At 35.9% G+C, this 26,870-nt stretch overlaps 1 protein-coding gene across 3 annotated transcripts in view; it reads right to left on the bottom strand.

Moving 5' to 3' along the window:
• Positions 1 to 26,870, bottom strand: part of LOC149566727 (putative serine/threonine-protein kinase SIS8) — a 256,215-nt gene that overhangs the window by 68,026 nt on the left and 161,319 nt on the right. For 2 of the 3 annotated variants that reach the window (XM_089820069.1, XM_089820070.1), the window contains 2 exons: positions 15,174 to 15,300; positions 6,728 to 7,025 (listed from right to left, as the gene is read on the bottom strand). In XM_089820069.1, the coding sequence (XP_089676195.1) occupies positions 6,728 to 7,025; positions 15,174 to 15,300 (425 nt within the window). Of the gene's footprint in view, positions 1 to 6,727; positions 7,026 to 14,784; positions 14,842 to 15,173; positions 15,301 to 26,870 lie in introns of all 3 variants that reach the window. The other variant, XM_089820068.1, reaches the window with a different exon arrangement.

The following is a 26,870-nucleotide window of genomic DNA, read 5'->3' as shown; positions in this document are numbered from 1 at the left end:
ATCCGTATTTGCTACCCCATGGTTGTCAACAGAAATTATGTATAAAGAGGGCATATATTGCCCCCCTCCCAATGATCACTATGTAGCCATAGACATCATAAGGAAGAAAATCAAGGATTAACTATTTCTAGCAACAACGAGATATCCTCTAACACAATGTATGCCAAAAAGGTAGCCAAGAGCAGTAACTCTTATAAGCTAAGATAATAGATAAATTATGAAAGGATGTGTCACAAGAAGAGACCCTTGAAAGGAAGAGATTTTGTGTACAAGACATCTACCTTCAAGAGGAGTGTCATGAACAAAGACAACAACTTCAACATAAAAGAGGGGGAAGAAGAAATAGAATGCACCTATTCAGACACTTGTATATAGGTGGAATAGCGAAGGATGACAAACTTTAGAGCACATAGCAAGGGAAAATCTTTATAATGAACATGATTTAGAAAATAAATATGAGGTGATGATCAAGGGCATGCACCTCTTGTATAAGAGAGAGTCCTAATCAAGAAACAATACCTTATAGGAAAAGAATGTCACATAATGAACAAATGCCACTGTACTAAGAGAGAGGGAAAGAGAGAGGAAGAATGAGCAAAAAAACCTTGCCCCCTAAGCATGAAACAAGAAAGAAAGTTTATGGTGAGATTATATAACATCTTGCAAGATATAAAAATGAATCATAAGCAATAATTGATAACCATGCACAAAACGCAAACACCCTATATCCACAAGAAGTATTATATAATAATGCAATACTAGACATGACTAAAGCAAGAAACATCGTCGAATACCCAACTCTAAACTAAATGTTAGAAAAGATATAACTTATGAAGTAAATAATAGACGATTATTAAATAAGAAACATTACGATCCAAGGTATAAAAAGATATTTATATGGCAATAAACACACGATCATGCATGTAACAAAGCGTTTCATAGCCAAAGATAAGAACATACCATAGAATAATGCAATCTATAGAGAAATGAAGGAGAAAGATGAAAGGATACCACATTATGTGCACTTAGTTATCATGAAAGAGATAATAAAGGGATGACAGATCCTTTAGAGCAAAGAAAAGAAAATCCAATATATGCCCTAAATGAGAGATTCTTTTATAATAAAGATGCACTTACAAACATAAAATTGCACTCAGGATGTTAATCCCTGTGTAACACAATAAATGCATGCAAGACAACACATCAAATTATAAGAGAATGCTCGTCCATAAAGGATATTGGAAAAAGAGAAGAATCTCATTATACCTCCCTAACTGGTTTCAATTTATACTAGAAATGTGATTTCAAGCAAAAATAAGATTGCACTTGGGATGTTAGTCCACAAGAAATAACAATAAATCAATGCAAAAAAGCATGTCATCATATAAAAGGAAAACGAGTCATCAAAGGGAGAAAATGAATCCTATGCTATTGATGAAAAAGGGAAATAGCGCCTTGCCCCCCAAGTGACGAGACAAGCGAAATGACTATTATGTTACTCACAAAGTAGATGAACTCACAAAAGATAAGCTAACAATGTCACATAACTAGGAGCAACATGATAGGGATGTGGATGTATCACGTAAAATGACCATGAAAAAGAAACCATTAAACATTGAAAAACATATGAAACATAACACAAGCAATGAATTGAAAATAAATGTACAGCATATAATAAGATATGAGGAAAAGGTAAAGAAAAGTATCCAATATGCGTATACTCATCAAATAAAGATGTTGGATGCACAAAGTCGCGAATTAGAAATGTTGGTTTAGAATCTAAGGTTCCCAATCTTGAAGAGTTCAGAAGCCATAAATGTGAATAAGACCCTTATGATCTAAGCTTGAATTTGTGAAAAGATCATAAGAATCATTATTTTCATCAATATCTAGATTGAAGTAAGACATGTCATAAGAAGGCGCATCAAATGTGTGGTCTTCTATCACTAAGGTACTCTTAGGAGAAAGACAAAAATAGCTCCTCAAACCCTTATCTATAGAAGGAATATCAAAAGGATGCATAGAGAGAGGTTGATCATAAGTAATAATCATATAATCATCTAATTGTATCTCATGAGGAAGCGAATAATCCATGTCCTGATCTAAGGGTTCATCCCACTAGGCGAATCATCCAAAGAGGGAGGAAAGCATACGTTAGAAGAAGAATTTTCATGAGGAAGAGAGTAGTCAATATTCCTATCGAAGGGCTCATCCCAAATAGTGGAAGTATCAAGGTTAGAAACATCATGAATCACTAAAGGTTGATCAACATCATCTTTAGGAATGTGAGCCTCAATAAAATAACATATTGAAGCCTCATCATATGCATAAATAGAATATCTTGAAGTTCATGAAGATAACTTGGAAATGAAGACAACAACCCCATTAAAAGGAAATGATTATAAATGAAATGTCATCTAAGAATGAACTAGATGCAATATTTTTGGATTTTCAAAATGTAAATATATGTAATGCAATCTATATAAAACCAATGTAAATGCAAAAGGAGATCTAAATACCACTAATGCAAACAAGTAGATCTAGATACACAAAAATGCAATCATACAAAGAGAGATAATGTAATCTAACTCCAAAAATAGAAAAGAGGGTAAGCAAACAGGGTTCACCAAAATGTTTAGGGGCAAAAGAGAAACACTTTAATAGGATTGTACATCTTTGCTTTTTTTGGACAACTCAGCCATTCAAATATGTATATGAAGGAAACATAGAAATTCTCAAATATGATTCCTCTTATAATCCAAATTAGATTACCAAGGACCCAAAGGAAGAGGGGCACCAATACCAGATTTGATTTATAAAGGAGAATGCAATACAAAGAAATACACTCTTTGGCCCTATTAGGATATAATGCGTATGCAAAATTGAACCAACTGCTTAAATTATATAGACCTAAGCACTAAATGTATACAATCAGCCCAATTAAGATACAGCTCTAAGATATTGATATGAAAGGAAATAAAATATAAAAGACACGCCTTGAAATATGTAGAGGATGATGTACTTAGCTCCAAAAGTCGTGGGTCCGATCATATTTCTAAATATCTGACCGTCGATTCCAAAATGAAATGGCGAAAGGAACAAAACCCAAAAATCATTTGTTTAGAAAAACAGTAAGGACTAGGTCGACTTCAAAGGACTGATTCCCACGAAGTTGACATTGTCCAAAGGCACTACAACAAAGTTGAACCAACTTCTCCAAAAAGCTTTCAAGGAGTTATTTCCATATTTGTGTGTAAAAGCCTACTATCCTGCTCCTACATAGAAAATGAAGGGTTTTTGTTGTTTGTTGAATGAGGGCTTCCCTTGGTCAAGCCCTACATAAATGAATTTATTGTAAATTGAAATAAAATTGATAAAGGAAGTGCTTGCATGTAGTCAGAATAATTATTATCAAATAAAGATACAATTACCTCCATAGATGTAATTGCATTTGATATGTGATCAAGTATGTAAGTGTAATAGCCTTGACTCAAATAATCCAAAGGGAAATCAAAGAAGCCAAAACCTCATAAATAGGAATGTATGTGACCTACCATGGATGAATAATAAAATAATTTGAATGGATTAGAATGATACATCTTTTTCTTAGAGCCAAACACCACTACCTCCTTGAAGGAAGAACCTTGATGCAAGGAGATGCTTATACATGAATGCTTGAAGATGCTTGCTTAAATAACACCTTGATTGCTTGCTTATGGAGTGATACCTTGTGAAGATGAGATATGAAAATAAAGGCCTCAAGCCTCCTTTTGTACTAGTTTTGGGAGGGAAAATAACACATGCTGACCGGGGAGTAAAGCAAATTAATTGGTAAACTTGAGATCTATCAAGCCTTGAAACCCTCAACCACCGAGGACTAGGTTGACCTAGTCCCAAGGAAGGGGACAGGCAGGCTTGAGAAAGGCCTAGCAAGAGATGCAAATGAAACTAAGAGATAAGAAGTTGATCACAAGATGTGGTCAAAAGTGTGACAAAGCAACACCTAGAAGACCATGTCAGAAAACAAGAGATGATGAAGAAGCATGACTTGGAAGGGGATAGGAGAAAGAGACCGAAACCACGCTAAGAAGGGCTAAAAGATCTCAAAACGAAGTGCGTCCATTTTGAGATAGTACAATAATAATCTCACTAATTTATATGATTATTTAATTAGATCATTGATTAATCTCTTGAATATAATTTCCTAATATATCATACCAATATACCATTATGTTATTATACTTTTAAACAATATTTTTCATTATATTAACAATCTATTATAATATATTAATTATGGAATGATTATTTTTATTTATTCATTCTCAATGATTTATTTATTGTTAATTCTTATTCTAGAATAAAGGACATTAAATTGTGTTCACAATATTCTCTAATCACACAACCTGTCTAATGTAACGTTCCAGAGCTGCATAAGGTCTTGCAATATCCTCAATTTTAGTCATTGGTGGTTATATTCTTTCCTCTTCTCTTGGTATCTATCCTTTGGGTAAGAATGGGGGTTGGGAGTATCCAAGACATGGAGGATACATTTTTATTTTGAGTGTTTTGAGCTAGTGTCTGTTGCGCGGTTAGGATGAGAATTTCCCATATTTTGCAATGCTTAAAGATTTGATTTTTTCATTTGACTAAGTTTGGTTTATTTCTTTCATATAGGATCTAATCTCGTTGGCTAGATTGTTCATGGTGCTCTTCTTTGTTCTTCTCTCATAAGTTTGCATAAGCTTCTACTCATGGGATAGTAGGATTATGCTCTGATACCACTATAATGTCCCTTATCTGGTCCTCAGATAATTGGGTCTATTTCCTTTGGATTACACAAACTCACCCTCTGTAAAGCCCAATATTAAATCTAATGCATGTAATGAAGTGTGCTTGTGTTACATAAATTTCAGCTTTTTACACTCATAGTACCAAGGTAGTCAGATGGAAACTCAAATCTGATGTATTTCATGAAGTGTACTTGTATTAAGTATGGCATGCCTGTAGAAGAATAGGATCCTCAAGGTATATAGTCTTGCATTCATTAAACCAAACCACGTCAATCTGCATTTCTGCCAGCAATATTTGTCTCCTAGTTAAGGTACCTGCAACACTATTACACTGTTCACCTATGTGCTCCGATATAACTTCAATGGTACTACCACTGGCATCACAATCCACCTGGAACACATTGTTGAAATCAGGGAGTGTTAAAACAGGTTACATTATCACCATCTTCTTTAGCAATTCAAAACTCCTTGCAGATTTTGCAGTCCATTTGAACCCTTTTCTATCCCCCCTCATTGTCTCAGTTATGTGTCCACAAATACTAAAGTTTTTAATGAAGTCCTATAAAAACTAGCCAAACCACAGTAAGACAGGTCATTCTAGGATTACCTTCACCTTTTCTAGGACTATTTTGAGACCATCAGGTGACACAACAAACCCCAAGTAGACTAATTCCCATTTAACAAAGCTGCACTTCTTTAGATTAATCAAAAGCTTCTCCTCCCTTAGCTTCTCAAAAACTCGACCATTTAAAGACTTGAATTGAGCAATTGATTCAATTTGGAAAGACTAAAAAGGGATGATTAATCTTAGCTTCACTCTTCTGAATTTTTTTGTGCGGTCTATTTTTGAATGTCAATCATACTATTAACCTTTCTTTTCATGTGTGCTCTGATTCACTTTCTTCTTTAATTCCATTGTGTGTGTCTACTTCACAGTCTCAACCATTCAAGAAAACATGTAGTTCATATGCTCAACTCATTGGATCTATAGTACTTGTTCGCAGACAAGTTGATTGAACCTCCAACTAGTAAAAGGATCAGCATAATCTTTGAATAAGGAGAACACAGGTGTAATAGCATAAAAGGTATACAAAATCTGATATATATCCATTACAGGAATATGTGTCTTCTTGTCTGCAATTGCATTGTCATTATGTGAAGTAGATAGCAGCCTGCATAATTTGGAAGCCTCAGAATAATGGTTTAACGACATTGAAACTATCATGTATTATATAAGATAAATGTGTCGTGGAGCATTTACTAAACTACCCAGAACAACTATAGATCACATATGTAAGGACACAAATTTCAACATTTCTCTGAAGCTGAAAGCTAATTTTAAAATCTTTACTGCCATAGCAAAATATATATTGCCAAGATACTTATAATTTAGAATTAATGTGGTTCACTTTATTGTCATTTCTAGCATGGATCTAGAACTTATCAATTTAAATAGATTGAAACACGTTAGCTCCTGACCACTAGCAACATATTTTTAGAGTCCTATTCACTACAAATATATAGTTCAAAGCTAGAAAGAAAAAAATGAGTACACTATGCGCTTGTTTATGTCAGGCATTTTTACGCTTGAATATGCAATGGTAAGAATCATAAAAATATTAAACAGGAAAAGAGATGCCATTAATTGTGTTCAAGTGGAAACTGGAAGCAAGGGTCGGGAATAAAATTGGCAATTCTTTGACCCTCAAAGCTAGCTTTTGAATACAATGTGATATTCAAAATGATGCCTTCAATTTTAAAGATGGGAGTTACAAAATAACCCATGTTCACCATGTTCTTCTCATTTTAAAAACATATAATAATATATGGTCTAAACGTAAAACTATGGCATTAACCAACAAATGGTGAGAAACAAATTATCAAAAAACCTGATTATTACATCATCTATCTTCACAAAAATGTAAAAGAAAACATACCAATCCCAACACGAACACCAACTCTCAACTCAGAAAAGTCTATATTCCATTCTAAGAATGGTAATAATGGTTTGGAAGGAAGTGGCGAAGACTCTAACACTCGATTCCATGAAGTAATTATGTCAACAGATTTTGATGGATCCATCCCTCTTGCAGACACAAGATTATTCTGAAAATCCCGTGGTGATGAAGGTACTGAAGTAGCCCTATAAGGGTATTTATCAGGATCTTTTGAATAACTACACTCTCTCTTTTCTCGAGAACTGCTTCCTTCATCACTGGCAACAAAGTTCAGTGCCTGAAAAAAAGCCTGTGTTAGCCTGAGTTGTATTTCAAAAGATAAAACTTCAGTTGTTTGTCTTTAGCAACACATTATAAAACCTGATCAAAATTCTAATCAAATGTTCAGGTATGTAAAAATTAAAATTGATACAGTTCCCCTGAAAGTTAGTTCAAAATTGAGATCCATTAAGGAAGATCAAAATGCAAGATTTAAGGTCAATTTTCACCAGTGCTTGAATCAACATAGACATGACACTAAATGCCTACACATTCAAACACCAATAAAGTAAAAAAACAAAATCAAGGTAACTGTTCAACCAACCACATAATCAAAAAATGCAAGGAAAATGGATCAGTGGCAGTGTAGGGATGTAAAAAGGTTAGATCTCCCATATTAACATTTTGTACGACATGATAAACAGTGCAAAAAGTTTTCAAAGCTCTTAGAATACATGAGACAGCTTTTATTATAAAGGAACAAAATCTTTAGTTATAATAGTGTAACTGTCATTTGCTGTGATCTCTGTCTTTTTTTCACATGTACCCTCTCTCTCAATCATGTAATTAGGGTGTGGCTAGTTATTTGATATAGCATTCCTTAGCTATTTCTTTTTCAGTTTTTTGTTAATGGATCCCTCTACGAATGATAGGAAGCTAAGTGTGCTGGGTTGTCGTGTCCCATTCTTGAAATAAAGTCCTATAAAACAACATCACAATAGATAGAAATCAAATGTACATGTCAGACAATATCAATCCTGTGAATTATTAGTCCAAGCATGGGCAATATAAAATAATGTTGTCATGTAAGAATTTATTGGTACAAATCAGAAACCAAAATCATTATCCAATCCTCATGAAGCTTTGCTGACCATGGACTGAGTGGGTAAACCATAACAAATACAGTTGTAGTTTCCAAAAGCCCAATCAACTAGCCCATCCACTACTTTATTGCATTCCCTGGTAACATGGCTGAGTTAAACCTTCTCAAACTTGTCCTCAACCTTTCGGTCTTCCTTGACTCTCTTCTTATTTCCTAACTTCTGTCATGGAAACCTTCAGGATTAAATTAAAAGTTGGCGATTACCTTTGGACCAGATTCAATCTGTAGACTCTTCAAATTTTGAATCACATTCAATTTGCATACCTATATAAACAACTTCAGTCCCTGCTAAATTATTCATTATATACCCCAATTTTCCAGCTACCAATGTCTCCCATGCAAGCTTCACCTAGATTTCTCTTTTAGGCAACATCTATGTTAAACAGAACACACACAAAATGAGGGCTAGTCCAAGCCCCCATCGAACTGGTTTTCATGCATTCAATTTGTAAAGTTTCTGCAAATTCTATGACTGAAACAAAGATTAGATTCGACCTTCTTCTTCTCCTATAGTCTTGCTGTGAATAACTTCAAAGTATTGCCTTCAATTGAATTAGAGATATAATTCTGAAATCTATCTTTACTTCTGCAAATTGTATATGGGCAGTATTGACTAAGGAGCAGACTGTTTTGTATTCTGTGTGCTCTTCAATTTCAACCATGTCCCTTCCAAAACAATCCTTGACCAATCCTAGAAATCGGCAACTTTTCCAAGGAACAATAAGTTTAAAATTAACTTAACACAAACTGAGTTTAGTTAAATCCAAACAAATCCTAAGTGTAGATGCCGATATCCCTAAGAGGATAATGTAAAGATATTTGGATTACTCTAAGTTATATAAGAACAGATCAGACCGATCTGTTATCAGATCAGTAAGATTATAATTTACAGATTTAACACTCCCTTTTAACTTGATAATCATACTGAGAGATATCATATCTAGCAACATCAATACAGATGAACAAGTAAGAATTGATACTCTATATCTATCTGAATCTTCTTAGCTTGTGGTATCATAGAACACATGATACAATGGCATATTACTAAACCTGTTGATATGACAAATCACTACTACTAGTGATAATAGTATTGCAAAGAATAGAATATACACGATAAATTTGAAGAATAATCAAGTTCTTCATTTATACAAGTTGTGATTCATAGATACTGGTATTCCTATATCACAACATGATCCTGAGTTAAGATCTACAAGAACACAGGATAAACCTCGGAGAATAATAAGAATTCTTCCTTTATCCAAATTGTGACTTACAGACATAGCAATGTCTATATCACAATATGATCTTGAATTCATCTAGATCTTACAATAGAACTTTACTGTTTGGCACATTATCTAAGAGATCGTCATCTCTCATAATGTCTTTTATACAGGCGTTCATTATCTCAAAGATCATCACCTCTTAAATAATGAATACAAATGGTGGAACCCATAATAGTCAATAGCCTGACAATTAAAATTATTTTATTAATAATTTAAAGAATACAAATGGATTACAATTCAACCATACCAAGTCTTTTCCTGAAGTGGTCTATCTTCACTTTAGATTTTGTGAGTATGTTTGTCGTCTCATCTACAGTGCAAATGTCTTCTAATTTTACAGAATTCTTGTCTACCATATCTCTTACATAATGGTAAGGAATTTCAATATGCTTGGACCTATCATGCAAAACTGGATTCACGGAAGCTTGATGGAACTCTAATTATCACAATGAATAATTGTAGGATTCATAGCTTGCCCAAATAATCCCACAAGTAACTTCCTTAGTCAAACTGCTTCTCGGGATGCCATTGTTGCTGCAATGTATTCGGCTTCTATGGAGTCTAAGCTACTGAAGACTGTTTTTTGCATATCCAAGATATCATTGCTGATCCTAAACTGAAACAACATCCTAAAGTACTTTTTTTGCCTTTAACACTTCCACCACAATCTGAGTCAGTGAATCCATGCAAATCTAAATCAACATTTTCATATTTGAGTCCAAAATTAAGACTGCCTTGTATCTCATAATGTGTTTCACTGGAACTAGGTGAATCTCCTTTGGCTCACACATAAACTAGCTTAGTATTAATAGCATAGCAAATATCAGGTCTTGTATTTACTAAGTACATAAGTGACCCAATCATCTGTCTATAGAGAGCACAATTTATGGAAGGTGATTTTGCTGCTGCTTCTTTAAGTTTATGAAGATTACTCTCCATTGGAGAAGACATAGACTTGCAATTCCACATTCCAAATCTCTTCAAAATATCTGATGTATACTTCCCTTGATAAAGTATGACATTTTCATAATTCTGTCGTACTTCCAGTCCTAGGAAGTAATGAAGGAGTCCCAAGTCTTTCATCTCGAATTCTCTAATTAGATCTTTCTTGCATTGATCTATAAGATGATCATCACCTATTATTAGTAAATCATCAACATACAGTATCAAAATTACCATATCATCTTTATCTCTTTTATAAATTTGGATCAGCTTCATTCTTGGAAAATCCTAAGCCGGTGAGATACTTATCAATTCTTTCATAACAAGCACTTGGAGCCTGTTTAAGCCCATAGAGAGCTTTCTTGAGCCTACAAACAAAAATGTTAGGATCATGAGTTTCAAATCCTTCAGGTTGCTCCAAATATACTTCATTTGCAATCTTTTCATTTAGGAATGTTGTTTTTACATCCCTCTGATGTACTTTCCATCCCTTTAATGCTGCAATTGCTATGACTGCTCTTACAAAGGTATATCTGGCAACAGGAGCAAAAGTTTATCCATAATCAATCCTTTATTTCTGAGAGATCCTCAAGCTACAAATCTAGCTTTATATTTCTCAATGCTACCGTCAGCAACGTGCTTTATTTTTAAATATCCACTTGGAAAAAACAACAGATTTTCCTTTAGGTCTTGGAATAAATTCCCCATCATGATTTTTCATAATAGATTGGTATTCTTCTGTCATAGCTTCTTTACAGGTTGTATGTTCAATAGCATCTAAAGGATTGGTTGGTTCTGTTTTGGATAAATCATTCATGTTTGTTGTATAACTAGAAAATCTTTTAGGTCTTTTGCTTTCTTTGACTGTTCAAGAAGGTGCAACAAAGTCTTGTGCTTCCTCGATTGTTTTAATGGCCCAAAGTGGTCTTTTCTTTGAATTTTAAGTTTCTCCAAGACTTATATTTTGAATTTCATCTTCAATTTCTTCTATGTTCTCCCTCTAAGAATCAGACTTGCTATTCCTTTCAAAACTAGGTAAAGGAGAAGGTTCTTCAGAAGTTAGGGCTCTTTTGAATGCTAGATCTTCTTCAAAAATTACATCTATACTAAGTTTAATACTTTTCTATCCAGATACAAAAATCCTATATGTCTTAGATGTTTCACTATACCCTAAAGATATACCTTTCCTCCCTAAGGGTTCTAACTTGGTTCTCTTTTCTTTTGGAACATGGATATATACGGGGCACCCAAAAATCCTAAGATGACTTATATTGGGTTTAACCTTAGCAATGAATTCTTCACGAGTTTTATCTCTACGCTAGGAGTAAAGGCTTCAATTTTGAATATAAACAGCAGTACAAGAGGCTTCTGCCCAAAGATAATATTCTAGATTTTGATCAAATATCATAGCTCTAGCAGCTTCTAAAATTGTTCTATTCTTTCTTTCTGCTACCCCATTTTGTTCTGGATTATAAGGAACGGTGTACTCGCTCTTAATTCCTGTTTCTTTACAAAATCTTTTAAACAAATCCAAGGTGTATTCTCCTCCATTATCAGTTCTAAGAGATTTAATTTTATGTCGTGATAAGTTTTTAGTTAATGTTTTAAATTCTTTAAATCTCTTTAGGATTTCCTTTGATTCTTTGCACTTCAAGAACTAAATCCATGTTTTTCCAGAGAAGTCATCTATGAACAAAATATAGTACCAGAATCATCCAAGAGAAGGAACAAACATAGGTCCACATAAATCTAAATGAATTAATTCCAAAACATTATTTTTTTTCCTAGTGCTATCATAAAATGGACTTCTAGTGTTCTTACCCAATGCACACCCTTTGCATATGCTTCAGTGGTCTTTATTTAGTTTAGGTAGACTAGTAACCATCTTCTCCATGGTGGATAAGGTTTTGAAATTTAGATACCCTAATCTTTTGTGCCACATTTCATTTATGTCTACAGCTTCATGAATTAAGGCTTGAATAGGTCGACTAGATTGTGAATTCAATTCATACGAATATCGTTTTCTCTGACCAATCAACTTCGCTTTCTTCATTGAGGAGTTCTTTGCCCAAGTTATTACTGTATCGTCCATGAATGCAATGTTATGCCTATCATCTTCAAGTATTGTAATTGAGATTAGATTTATTTTTATTCCTAATACGTAGAGTACAACTTTGAGAAGAAGAGAATTTCCTAATTTTAGTTTCAAGGTGCAGTTTTCTATTCCTTCGACAGAATGTACTAAATTATCACCAATGGTAACTTCACCATTAACCTTTTCTGATATAGAGTCTAGTGCTTCTTTGTATCATGTTATATGTCCAAAAGACCCACTATCAATTACCCATGCTTTACTTGAGATTTCATTTGATAGTGATGAATACAATACATGATTCTCAAGATCATAGGTATCTTCTTCCCTGGTAACATTTGTACAGTTTGCTTGTTGTTTAGAATTCTCAGGACAATTAGATCTGTAGAGTCCAAATTATTCACATTTGAAACACTTTATTTTGGATAGATCTTTCTTGGATTCGCCATTCTTTTGATTTCCCTTTTTCTTCTTAAAATGCTTCTTCTTGCCCTTATAGGAGTTTGTATTAAGAACATGAAGTTCTTCATCTTCTGTTTTCAGTTTCCCTCCTTTCTTTAATTTTATGGATTGTTCTTGAAGATAATCCCCCTTAAGTCTGTTGAAGTCAAGAAGTTTATCTCTGGCACTTATTCCTTGTCCAAAAGTTTCCCATGAATCTAGTAATCCACTATAGCCATTAGTGTTAATTTTGTGTCACTAATAATGGTTCCTATACTTGATAGTTCATCTCTCATGCCAGCAACCCTTAAGAATTCATTGATTCTCCTTCTCAACAGTGCTCTTCTCCTTCTACCACTAGTGGTTTCTAGGGTCGGTGTGGGGTCTCCTGTTGCCCTTTTTCTTACCCTTCGGTTGTGAATTTTCTCTTTGCTACTCCGGGCCAATACCTGTGATTTGTTGTTTCTTTCTCTAGTTGTAATTTTTTCTTCTTCTCCTTTTTGAGCATTGTTTGGTGTTCAAGCAATGGAATGCCCTTTGCTTTGCTTTTGCAGTCCCTTCGACTCTCTTTGTGGTCTTTCATTGGACATTGATAGATTTATCTTATCTTCAATCTTTTTAATTCTATTAATTGATTTTGTATTGTTGAATCTTAATGTATGCACGTTGCTAAAACTATATGATATGGCAAGATCTAAGATTGCAAACACTTTCATCTAAGTTTTTAAACCTTGAAAATAAATTATGCAAATTCCGTTTTAAGGCACAGTATCGAGTTGTATCAGCATTATCTAAGTTGCACAAACTGATCTCGTATCCGTTTTCTAAAGTTTTGCACTTACCTTTTCTCAAGAATAAGGGATTGAAAGAAATATTAAAGTTAAATTAGATCACAGTTATCCAACACCTTGTGAGCAAGACATTGACGTCTCTGATCAGTTCATCATTATTAAACAGAAGAGTGCACCCTCTAAAGAATGTAAATAAAAAAAGACTCTAAGAAATTTTGAAACCTTAGAAGGGGTTAAATCAATAAATAATTATCAGCCCCCAAAAGGAATTCATAATATAGTCACCAAACAATTCAAAAAGCCAAAAGATACACAAAGAAGAAATGCTTTGCAACATTTCTAAAGAAATAGGAGCAAATGATTCTTCATGTTTTCCTTCCATCAAAAATTAAGTGAGTAGTTTGATTCATGAAGATTATGAGCTTGTTGTTACTCCATAATAGAGACCATGTGTCAAGGATTGCTTATCTTGTGTTCCCAAATCTATTTTGCATTCTAACAAGTACATGGCATCTACTAACATGCCAGTGGTTGTGGATAAGAAGTAACATTTCTAATGACAATGAATAAGAAGGTACATCATGTATCCAATATAATCACCTTAAGGAAACTAACAAAGAAATGTGATATTCAGGGCATGGAGAAATGAGACAAAAAAAATAGTGAGCAAGGATAATTTTCAGCTCGCTAATAGTCCCTTATTTAAAGTTGACGAAAATAAAACTTATGAAAACCCACTATCTGAATGGAATGAATAAGCCATTTTCAATTCATATAAAATTGAGATGAAAACAAAACTTGGTACCCCAGTTCAACTCCTATGTGTAATATGTGGAAACATGTTTGCAGTAGAACAAACCCCAGAAATGGTATCCAATTAAACATTATAAGATTAGTTCTTATAAGCATTGTCTGCTGAGATCATTCAAATTTAGTTAGTCTACTACAGAGAAGAATTTGTAAGCAAGACTTTGATTGCACAATGGAGATAAACTGATCTTTTCGTGCGCTATGCCAACAAGGATTCAGCATGGCAGCCTTGTAATAGAAATACTTAATAAAACAAGAGAATTATGAAAGGAACACAAACGTATTAAAGAAGACCTTCACAACATGGAGGTTTGCAACATATACTAACATATGCCGGCTGATAATAATCCAAATAAGAGTAAGAAATCATATATCTATCATTGGTATTTTTAGCACCAAATCTTGAGAGCACCTATGATTATATTTGATATATTTAATTCTATCGTGTCAAGCAAAAGCATGCCTAGACCAACTGATATGCAGAATAGTCACATGGTTTCTTCAACAAACCAAGAGAGTAAAAAATCCAACACTACCAATGTAAACTTCTCATCTCCAAGGTTCATTGTATCCTGATACCTTGATGTGAAAGCCTGCAACAATTGTTAATACATTCCATATAAAAGTATATATACATATATACTAACGAATGAAGGATAACATGTGTCAAACTACTTAGTGGAATCCTAAGGTCAAATTATTTATGATACTTATATGATAACTTAGATAAATTTGTATTTTCTACGACAATGCAAGCACAGAGAATCCAGTAGAATCTTTTGATTGCCAAAACACATTACTTTTATCAATTCTTGACTGATGCGTGCTTGGATGCAAGGATCAATTCAATGGAATTGGTAAATTAAAATCATAGAATCAGAATCAACATCATAAACAGTTATTCTTAACAGGAAAAGGAACCTACCTGTTCAGACTGACTATTCCAATCAATCTGGCTTTTCTCGACTCCAATTGCCCCTCCTATATCACAGTGTGCTTCACTTTTAACAAGCTGTTCTTGTTTCATTGCTTCTTTCATTGCTCGGACAGCTCTAAGATTCACAATACACAACAATAAATTTATTCAAATGAAAAAGCTGATCAAAATAAGGACACAACAAACAGAGCAAAAAACAGAGTCAACTTTATCCCCAAAATCCAACCACAGATGACAGATATTACAGTAGCCATTACCATAAAGAAAAATAAAACCTGCTAAATGAAAAGGAGACAATGAGAGCACATTTGCTGTATCTAAATAGATCATGCACATTAAGAAACCTGTTAAAACAGAGCATGTATAGTATTGCAAAAATAAAAATTGTCTGCAATCTACATAACTGAAGTTCAAATTAAACGAGGTCAAAAAAGATTTACACATGCTAAAGATATATAGCTAAGTTACCGATTCAGATAAATAACTGGAAGTGGATGAAGGAAACAGATGCAGGATGCAGGATTTTTTTTGGGGGGGGGCAATGCGGATGCATATATAATATAGACACACACACACACATATATGTATAAACTAATGACTTCAAATAAGAAATTTGGGTTATGCCAATGCCCAAAAATGGCTGATTACTGACAAAACTGATTATTAACAGCAATGACATCTTGAACCAAGATGTCCAAATACAGTCCAAACAACAAATTGAACCAAGATGTATATTAATATGCAACTGATGTGCCTCTGGTGTAATGTTTCGACCTACGCAACTACTCTTAACAATCTCTTTAAGATTCTGGAGGGCAGTACGGTAAGATTGGAGTTGATGTACGGATGCCAGGTGGAGGTCGTACGGTGTCTGTGTGACTGTACGGAGTGATGGAGTGGAGATGGCAGCCGGCCGTAAAACCAAGGATGGGGAAGCCATACGGCAGATGCTGGTGAACAATGGATTCCGTATAGTGGAAAGGTCGTATGGGAGAACACACAATGGATGTACAAAGGAGTAAAATGGTCATACGGAGGAGCACAATGGCCGTACAGTAGAGCACAATGGTCGTACAATGGATGCAAACAGCCGTACAGTAGGAGGAGCAAGTCGTATGGTAGCTGGAGGTGTAGTAGGAGACAAGGAAATGGCTGTACAGTAGACCTGGATGGCCACGCGAGAGGGTGACGGGAAGACGTACGAGTTAATTATGTGGGGCTTCAGTGGCAGATGATGTATGGAACGAAGGGGATATGCTAATTTCTGTAATCACCAACTTATGGATCCGAACTCATAAAATAAATCCAAACAAAAATAAAGTTTGAAACACAAATAACCTTCAATTAATATTTGCCAAGAAATGGTACTCTGATTTGCCAGATCCGAGTGAAGTATTACATGCAACAACTGAATAGGGTGAGGGTTGAATCCCACTGAAACTGCACAAGCCAAATAGGGAAGATCTTTCACTTCCGAAATGGCGAACAATCCAGAACTCCCACAGGAATTCACAGTACATAGAAATAATCCAAAAAGCATGCCTAAAACAACCTACAAGTCGTGCTTAAATACCCATCTAGAAAACTTTCCGAGGGTGTACAAAGATAGCCAGCGGCAACAAACTACGGAAACAAAACAAAAATGGGTCCAAGATATATTAAATCAATCGGCCCATTAACAATAGTTTGATAAATAATTTATTTTATAACGGGAACATTACAGTCCTCCTGTCCCAAATTTTGCTTGTCCTCAAGCAAATGTTGTGTCGAGTGCTGGAGAATGTGCTCGCCCTTCGATGTTGCGTCGTCCAATGGCAAGTGTTTCCAATGCACCAAATATTCCTTCACTGTGTGGTTACGCAGGGTCCTCTCACATACTTCGATGATCTCCGCTGGTTCTAATATGAGCTTTCCTTCTTCATTGAGTGGTGGAAGGTCTGTGGCTACCGTGACGTTCTACCCCACGGCCTTCTTCAGGCATGAAACATGAAAGATGTTATGAATACGGCTTTCCTCCAGAAGTTCCAATTCGTAAGCAACTTCACCGATGCGACGAACTACACGATAGGGGCCATAAAATCATGGCTTTAATTTTTCTTTTTCCTTTTCCTTTAGTGAGGATTATCGATATGGCTAGAACTTGAGATATACCAAATCCCCTACTTCAAAACTCCTCTCCATTACGTGTCTGTTGACGTACATCTTTTGTTGATTCTGTGCCCGCTATAAGTTTTCCTTCAGGTATCATAGGATGTCATGTCCCTCCTGAAGCTAGTCCCTCGCCCTTAGTGCACGATTGTCTCCCAGTAATATGTCGATGAAGGAGAGGGGTTCATACCCGTATAAAGCTTTGAATGATACCATCCCGATGGACATGTGATACGTGGTATTGTAATAGTATTCTCCTAGGTGTATCCATTTGACCCACGCTCGCTGTACTAAAACATAGTTCCGAAGGTAACCTTCGAGACACTTGTTCACAGTCTTCGTTTCTCTGTCTGCCTGAGGGTGGCAACAAGTACTTGGTAACAATTTTAAAATATGAGGGGATGGCAAAGAAATGTGCATACTTTGAGAATCTGTCAACCACCACAAAAATACAATATTTTCCGTTCACCTTGGGAAGTCTTGTTATGAAATCCATCGAGATACTTTCCCACTTATGCTCTAGAATTGGCAGAGGTTGCAATAACCCGACAAATAGAGTAAGTTCGGATTTGTTGTGCTAGCAAATCGCAAACTCTCTTACATACTGCAATACGTCTCCTTTAAGTCCTTTCCATGAAAACCTCTCCCTAAGATTTCTGTAAGTTTTGAGAAACCCTGGGTGTCCTGTCAATGGTGGGTCGTGAACGTCCTTCAAGATTTTTTGCTTCAATTTGGATTCTGGCACTAAAATTATCCGACTCTTATAGTAAATGATGTCATCCACCATTTTGTACCAATCATCCTAGGTGTTGTCATTCATTAGCTCACAGGCAAATGTGTTTTTAGAATATTCTACCAACAAATGTTCCTTCCAATCAGCTGAAATATAGTTTAGTGACCAGATGGCAGGTTTCCTGGACAAGGCATCTGCAACCACATTGTTTTTTCCTTTCACATATTCAATGTCAAAATCAAAACCCTAAACCTTGCTTACCCATTTTTGTTGCCTCTCGTTCAAGTCTCGTTGCTCCAGAAATATCTCAGACTATTGTGATCCGTATGAACGACAAACTTGGCGCCCACCAGATATTGTCGAAACTTGGTTAGTGCATCTACGATCTCTTTGTCGTAGATAGAATATAGGCATTCAGCTTGCGTAAGCTTCCTACTTTCATAAGCTATGGGATGTCCATCTTGCATCAGTACTGCACCAATGCCTTCTCTGGATGCGTCGCACTCCAAAATGAACAGTCGAGTGAAATCAGGTAATGCAAGTACGCGACAAGTGCTCATTGCTTCTTTTAGTTTATCAAAAGTGAGTTGCGCCTTTTCATTCCACTGGAAAGACCCCTTCTTTGTCAAATCCATTAACAATAGTTTGATAAATGATTTATTTTATAACGAGAACATTACATCTAGGCTGTAAGTATCATTGGATAACATTTTAAAAATTGCCTAGAACTTGTCAACTACCATACACAACTAGATGCCCGACTAATGAAAAAAAGTTATAGAAGTATTAGCACAATATGCCATACTAGAAAATCTTCAATCCTATATTTTCCCTCTTAAGACACCAACATCATCAAGTAGAAAGCAAAGAAATCCTTGCTTGGAGTATGGGTGCCTGTGGGTGGCATCCAGGTGGCATCCAGGTGGCATCCACAGGGCTTCTGGATGCACCAGCTTCTACATCTAGGGTTGCTAAGGAAGAATCAATAACTTGGATATATAGTTATAGATATCAAACAAAGGGCGACCATTGTATCCAACTAGAACCCTCAATATTTAGCATTATAACATTGAAGATAAGAAATTCAAATATATTAAAACAAATATTTTTGACAGAAAAAAAAATAATCATGAATTTGCAACTATAGCTTCTCAAACTTGAACAGATGAAAAAAATGGTATCTATTAAGATATGGACAACTTGTTGCATGTTGAATTTACTAATTTCTTCAACAAAATGAATCTTATGCACAATAAAATTCCATCTACACCACATTTTATGGCTCATAAACCTTTCAGAACAAAAAAGCCTATTGTTCTTTAATTAAATGCAAACACAATTTAATTAAATGCAAACACAATTTACAACTATGAAGTGGAAGTCTAATATCCCTTATGCAATCTCTTTCGGGTTTTGACTAAATTCTCTTAATCCCAATTGCACGAGACTTCCTTCTAAATAATAACTAATCTCAATTCCATCGCTCATCACAAATGAGTGTATTATAAGGTGACAATATACTTTTAAAAAGGATATATGAATTAAATGTGTTCTTACATTGATGCTATGCAAAAAGGATATAGTCACCAACGCTGATAAGTTCTTAATTCACAAGGATACATGGCATGAAAAGGAGACGATTATATAGAACAATATATAATTGTCAGTGTCTTGCTGCCACAATGCCAAGGTAGAATGATATGCAATTGTAAAATGTTTGACATTGTCCTTGAAGATTGATGATTAATTTTATATCCCAATTGTTTGTCTTATTCGAGCTGTAATGAGGATTGTATTGTTCTAGATTCTAGATGCTGATCCATATGTCAGAATAAAGGAAATGTTAAAATAGTCATCAGATTAGAGATAGAGAATTTTTAATTTATTTCTTCTTTCAATTATATATATAAAAACAAGGCTGCCAATTTGCATATATATTATTACATGTACACACACACACACACACACACACACACACACACACATATATCATTCCCTATGGGAACATGACTCACGTACAGACATGTCTCTAAACATGGTTCATGTAGGGACATTCCCCTATGTGAGGTGTGCTCCCTAACCAACCAGTGCCACTCATTCATAATGGCATGGATTATGATATATATGTATATGTGTATATATATACATACATATACATATACATACATGTATATATATCATTCCCTATGGGAACATGACTCACATACAAACATGTCTCTGAACATGGTTCACGTAGGGACATTCCCCTACATAAGGTGTGTTCCCTCACCAATCAATGCCACTCATTCATAATGGCATGGATTATGATATGTTGATGGTAATGATTAATCTTAGTTGTTGTCGACACTGACAATGCTAGCAAGGAAATAGAGAGACTTAATTTATTTCACTTGTATTGTATCGGGTTCAATATTCATGTTTATTTGTATAGTATCAACTTCATACAGTCGATTAATATTATCGATTTTGAAGTTTGATAATCTGCTATAAATAGTAAGTGATTATTAATATTTAATTATTAGATAATGACTAATGCAAGTATAATATATATATATATATGTGTGTGTGTGTGTGATTATCTAATAAATAAATTAATATGTTACATAAGAATAATACGGAAAGGATAGATTACAGTAGTTTACTCAAATATTTAATTTCATCAATTAGACTTATCCGATCGAAGCTCCAAATCATCAACACTCCCTCTTAGCTAGGAAGGATAGTTTCTATCCAAATAAACAAAATACTGTGTAACAAAGAATATCATCACAATATCATCAGGAGTATGGCATGCTCACGAATATCAACCATATGATATTTCACCATACTAACATCTTTTCTGGTATGTGCGCTGGCATCAAGTCTCATGATGCCTACCAAAGAAGATATTTGCTCATCGCATATCCATGGATGTTACATCTCGTAACATCCACCACGACATATCTCAATAATATAACTCATTGTAGTTGCAAACTACTTAGTTAACACTACTTAAGAGATATGAACTATCATGATACAAATAAAGATATCAACCATATGATATCCATCATGATAGCAACCTGGCTCTTCATCTAATCACCCAAATCCATTCCAATCAGCACATCCCTGCAGTCAAGTCAAGAACCATGGAGAACAAACAGAAGGCTTCAAGTAGAAAACTAGTAGAGGGCTTTCTTAGCCATTCAAACAGGCCCTTCAAGGCACAAGGAACTTGTCGCCTAGCACAAAATTTATTAGAGACCCTATCATCTCTCAACCAGCACCTCAAGGAGATTGAGGTATGGGACTAGCTTTAACAAAATGCATCATTATGCCTAATGAACATATGAGTTTCAAAATTGATAGGGAGAAAAATAGACTAAGAAACTAGACTTTTTTTTTTCGCTACTTTGCAAGTACATAAATTGACATCTAGAAATTTCTTGAATGAATGGCTTCCAAAAGTGTGGGGTCAAAAGTTAGGATATCACTATTCCTTTTCCTGCATGGTCAAGAAAGCCTTGTTTATTCTATTTTTTGCAACCCTAATTCTCAAAAGGTGGTTGTCGAAAAAGATTTCAGGAGGGTAGGCACTTGTGAGCATAGGGCACTTCCCTGGTCCCTTGAATTGTAAAATGAAGAGGTGTTGGCTCTCTCCAATTCTAGAAGCGCAACTGTCAGCAATTTGCCTCCATTTATCTAAACTTTTATCCCACAAATTTTAGAACCAATTGGTAGGATTCTCAAGGGTGACCACTCTAAAACTTTAATCACAAACTTTGAGAACAGGGTCTTGATCTCTATTTATCCCGATTCTAAAGCCCTAGAAAGCATTAATCTAGAAATTGAAGGTTCATCTGTAGTTTGCCCAATCACCTACATGGTTGGTCGCAATGCATGTTACCATTACAGAATGGAAGGCCATAAGAGGAGAGACTAGCCCATCTTGAAGAAGAAATCCCTCACACCCTGGTCCGACACAAATCTGAGTTCATCCCTCCTCCCAATTAATGCATGATGTTGAGAATGTTAGAGCCTCCCTTGACAATTTGAAAGAGCAATTTGCTAATGCACCTTTTGTCCCTGCTCCTATCAAAGATCCCTCACCCTTAAAAGAATTGGAATCCCTTCCTAATGTTCAAGACATTAATTTTGGACTTGATTCCATATGCAATAGCTAACACTGCAGAGTATCCAAAAGAAAGTTGAGCTTATCAATAAACTCCCTCCCCCTCAAAAAAGTTGAACTTACTTTATACCCTCATTGGGGATCGATGTGGTTGCATCTCCTCCTGTTGTCAATCGCCCTGTGGAGTATAAATCCTCCTTCCTATTCTGAAAAGGAACCTGAGATCATTGAAAGTGTAGACTACCTTAGCAAGGAGGAAAGACTCAATAATTATTCAATGGTGGTTATATCAGCTCCACTTCCATTACCTCCCCCTCATAATACTTGGAAGTATTCTTCGAGGTCTTTAGTAACTAGGGAGAACTCTCATGCTCTTCAAGGGGCCATGCATCTCTAGAATGAGAAGATGTAGGCAGTAGCATCCCAAATGGAGGTAGTAGAGGATTCCTCCAAGGAGTGGAAGAGGGCTTTACTTTCAATGCCATTAGAAAGAGGAAGAAGGCCAATAAGAATAAGCACTTTTTACTAGAGGAAGGAGAGATCATCAAAAGGAAGACAAACAGGCCACCTATCTTTGCTGGTAACCCTAAGCCCTTGAAAATGGTCAAAAGGAAATTGCCTAATTGTTTTAAGTGCTTTCAAACCCCCAAACAAACAAATAACTCATTAGTGATACTGATAGCTTAAAATTAACTTCATGGAACGTCACAGGGTTGGAGTTTTCTGATAAAAAATATATAGTTAAGAGATTTCTTAAGATGACTAAGGATCTTGATATGAATTTTCTGCAAGAAGCTAAGGCTATAGGCTTTTCAATTGACATTGCGTTAAAATGCACTTGGAAAGATATTGATGCTTTCCCTGCTCCCCATTCAAAAGGTAAAGGAGGAACATCCAATTTTATTGGCTCAAAATGGAAGAAATATGTAAGCAAATTGGGATGCTATCCTTGTATTAGGGCCTCTTGGGTTTCTTCGTAATCAAGGGACTTTGAATTTGGTGTGTGTTTCATTTACACTCCCAATGATCACAATAAAAGAATTAAATTGTGGCTTTGGCTTTCTAATTTGTCAAATATCCCCTGGCTGTTGGCTGGAGACTTCAACATGGCTGAAAGGGCTCAAGACAAAGTTGGAGGCCAAAAATTTGAGTGGAAGAACAATGAACAGTTTGTTTGGAACAGATTGGTGGGGAAGCTTAACCTATTTGACGCTATTATAGATTTGAAAAGCAATTTTAAGAATATATGGTTTACGTGGTCCAATTTTCAAAAAGGAGACGAGAATTTACTGCAAGTTGGAATTTACTTCAATAAGAATGTATTTAGTTGAAATACACCTGTTAACAATAATCCAGTCAGAGTTCTACCCTTCTCTCTCTCTCAGATCATCATCCAATGTCCTTTGAGATTTTCAAAATTGGTAATTCAAAGTACACCTCATCCCAACCGAAAGCATTTGCGCTTGACACCTCACTGCTTGATGACCAAAATGTCATGGCTGTTGTTATTATTATCCACTGGTTTAATTCGAGTATTTGTCACCACAGTGACCCTATCAGAAAGTGGAACCAAAATGTGATGTCATGGCAGAGGGTTTTTCAAAACTGTAGGAAGAAAGAAGGCTAAAGATGCTAGGAAGCAAGAGTTTCATCTAATCAACTCCCTGCAAAAAGCAGAAGCCTCTGCACAGGAGCAGCTTTTTAACTGCAATACAGCAGATGTAGTGGCTAAAACCAAACATAACATCAGAAGACTAAACCAGAAAAGTGCAAGGAGTTAAGGTAAGGGCCAGATTGAACTGGATGAATTTGGGAGATAAGGGTTTCAAAAAAAAAATTCAAGTTTTGAAGGTTAAAGAGTATAAAGACAAGATAGACTGCCTATATGAAGATGGGACAATGGTCACTGCCCTGAAGGAAATTTTTAAAGCCTTCTCCACTTTCTGTAGGCAATTGTTTCAATATAAAGATGATGGCGGGAAAATGAAAACTGACAGAGAAAAGATTTAGTACATCATCCCCAGAACGGTTTCTGAGGAAGACGCCATGTTGCTTGATGATCCTATCACTGCTTATGATATAAGTACTGCTATTCAAAGGATGAGCAATGATAAGTCCCCGAGACCAAACACGCTGCCAGTGGAATTATATAAGGCCAACCTGAGGTGGATCAGCTCTGACCTTGAGGAGCTATTTTATTTTGCATCAGAGAACTCTCTAGAGAAAGAAACCAATGTTGGGCTTATTAAATTGATCTGGAAGGAAGGAGATAAAACCCTTATTAAGAACTGGAGGCCCATGACCCTCCTTAATGTAACTTACAAGATTCTTGCAAAGGTCCTTGCCACTACAACTAAGGGTGTTCTTCCTAAGACAATCAACCCCACTTAGACAATATTTGTCAAGGGAAGATGCATATTGGAGGACTTGATAACCTGCTAGGAGAATTTGGATTGGGCAAAAGTTTCAAGGCAGAATATAGGCGTGCTTCTGATTGACAATGAAAGAGCTTGTGCACAGGTTGGACGGGGGTTCATTATTATGATGCTCCACGCCCTTGGATTCCCTCTAGTGTTCTATCAAATAGTATCCTCTCTTATGCTAGATGCTAGATCTGCACTTGAGATTAATGGAGATAGGCCTGAGTTCTTTGAGCTCACCATGTCTATAAAGCAAGGGTGTCCCCTTGCACGTGCCGTTTTTGTGATAGCAGCTGACTCCTTACATCACCACCTCAAGGACAACCTTCCATCTCGCAAATTCAGAGGGGGCTACCTTCCTGATAATGATGAGATTCCCCATGTCCAATTTACAAATGATACGGAAATCCTCTTTGTCCTAGAAGAGGATAACATGGAGCAGTTAACAATAAAACTTGACCTCTTGTGCTCTGCCTTTGGTAGCAAAATTTCTATCTCTAAATCTATTATATTATGTTGGGGTGCCCAGCCCCCTACATGGTCTAGTAAATATGGCTTTGGATGGGGAGGACCTGATCAAGTGGTGCAATACAATCAAATCCAATTTGTTGTCAATCCAAATTTAGTGTAAAGTGGAACTGGATTAAGGAAAGCGTTAAGCTTAATAAATGGAACTCAATATATCTTACTATGGCTGGCAGAATCCAAGTTTGTCAAAAAATTCTATCCTCTTCTTCAGTTTACTTCCCTTCTGCTAGGCTTTTTAATGTGATTCGGTTTGGTTTTATTAAAAAAGCCATTAGAGAGTTCTTGTGGTTTGATGGGCAGGGCAATAAAAAGGCACATGTGTAGGCAGAAATAAAGTAATAAGATAATTAGTAATAAAGTTGCTATGTAATGAATAGTTGCATCGGTTGGTTCCCACAATCAACTTGAAGCACAATATGTAGATGGTAGAGGGAAATGGGTAGATTTGGTATGGTAAGGAACAATCTGGTAATGTAAATCTTGAGATCAATCAATAAAGCTATATTTTACTAATCTCATGTTTATGGTATTTTGGTTATTTCTATGCTGGTACCCTATGTTATTATTTACCATGTACAATACCAAGTAGTACAACACCACGTTAGGCACTTACATTTCTGGCACTATTGCTTAAGTTCAAACCCTTGGTCTAGGTAACCAAGCAAGATGGAGGCATAATGGGAAGTAACGAGGGAGGATCAGCTTACACAGGACCTAGTTCAAGCGTGGGAAGTTACAATGGACAAGTACTTGCGGAGGGAGGTAGAGCATAGGGCTCTTACCATTGACATAATACGTTTCGAACTCTCGGTGAACAAGGTGGTGTACTATCTCGTCGGGGTGCTTCTGAGACTCTAGCACAAAGACTGGTAGCAATTAAGGAAGAGAGAGAGGAAATTAGAAGGGAACAAAGGAGGCAACAAATACTACAACAATTCCACAAGCGGAACCATAGAACAAAGGAACTGAGAGACAAGCAACCGTAGATAAAACCACCATTGGAGGAACCAGGAAAGAAACTAATAATTAATACCCCTTCTCCCCAACAAAGATAGGTGACGTACGAAGGAAATACAGAGGAAGTAAGGCGCACAATGTTAGCAAAACAACAAACAAAAAGGCGGCATTGGCTACACCATTTCAAATAGAAAAGAAACCAACACAAGGGAGAAACAACCAAGGACGTCGACGAAGAAGAAATTTTGGAAGGGGAAATAGCGATATGGCTGGAGAACACTGTACAAGGAATTGAGAGACTTGTCATCCTGAACGACACGACCACAGGGCAAACAGAGCAACAAACATCAGGGAGGCAGGAACAACACTACCAAAGTAGAGGGATAGAAAGGACTGAAAGGGGAGAACCCGCCCCAAACCAGAAACAGAACATCTCAGGTGAATAGGGTGAAGGGTTCTAATTAGTGCACTCGTATATCTTTAATTTACCATTGGATTCTCGACCAATTGGAACGCCTAAACTTCTCACACATTGGCATCAGGATTTCTTACTGCTAGGCATTGCTACAATTGTAATCCAGGCATTTGAATACAATAATTCTGGCATCTTTTTTACTTGCATTTGGATGCCTACTATCTGTATTTTGGGCGATTAAAGTCTAGAGAATTTGGACGCTACATATTTGTATTTGGGAACTTGCCTACTAAGGATCGGATTGCATTCAGGTGCCCTTGTTATCTCCTCATAATGGATCTTCTTTAACGCCCTACTTGGGCGTTCATTCTGCTGC

Source organism: Cupressus sempervirens, chromosome 3, assembly GCF_028749045.1.
Source record: "Cupressus sempervirens isolate cs-2001-9-10 chromosome 3, ASM2874904v1, whole genome shotgun sequence".
Taxonomy (NCBI): Eukaryota; Viridiplantae; Streptophyta; class Pinopsida; order Cupressales; family Cupressaceae; genus Cupressus; species Cupressus sempervirens.
The sequence above is the reverse complement of the archived record's forward strand: the minus strand, read 5'-3'. Positions and strand labels throughout refer to the sequence as shown.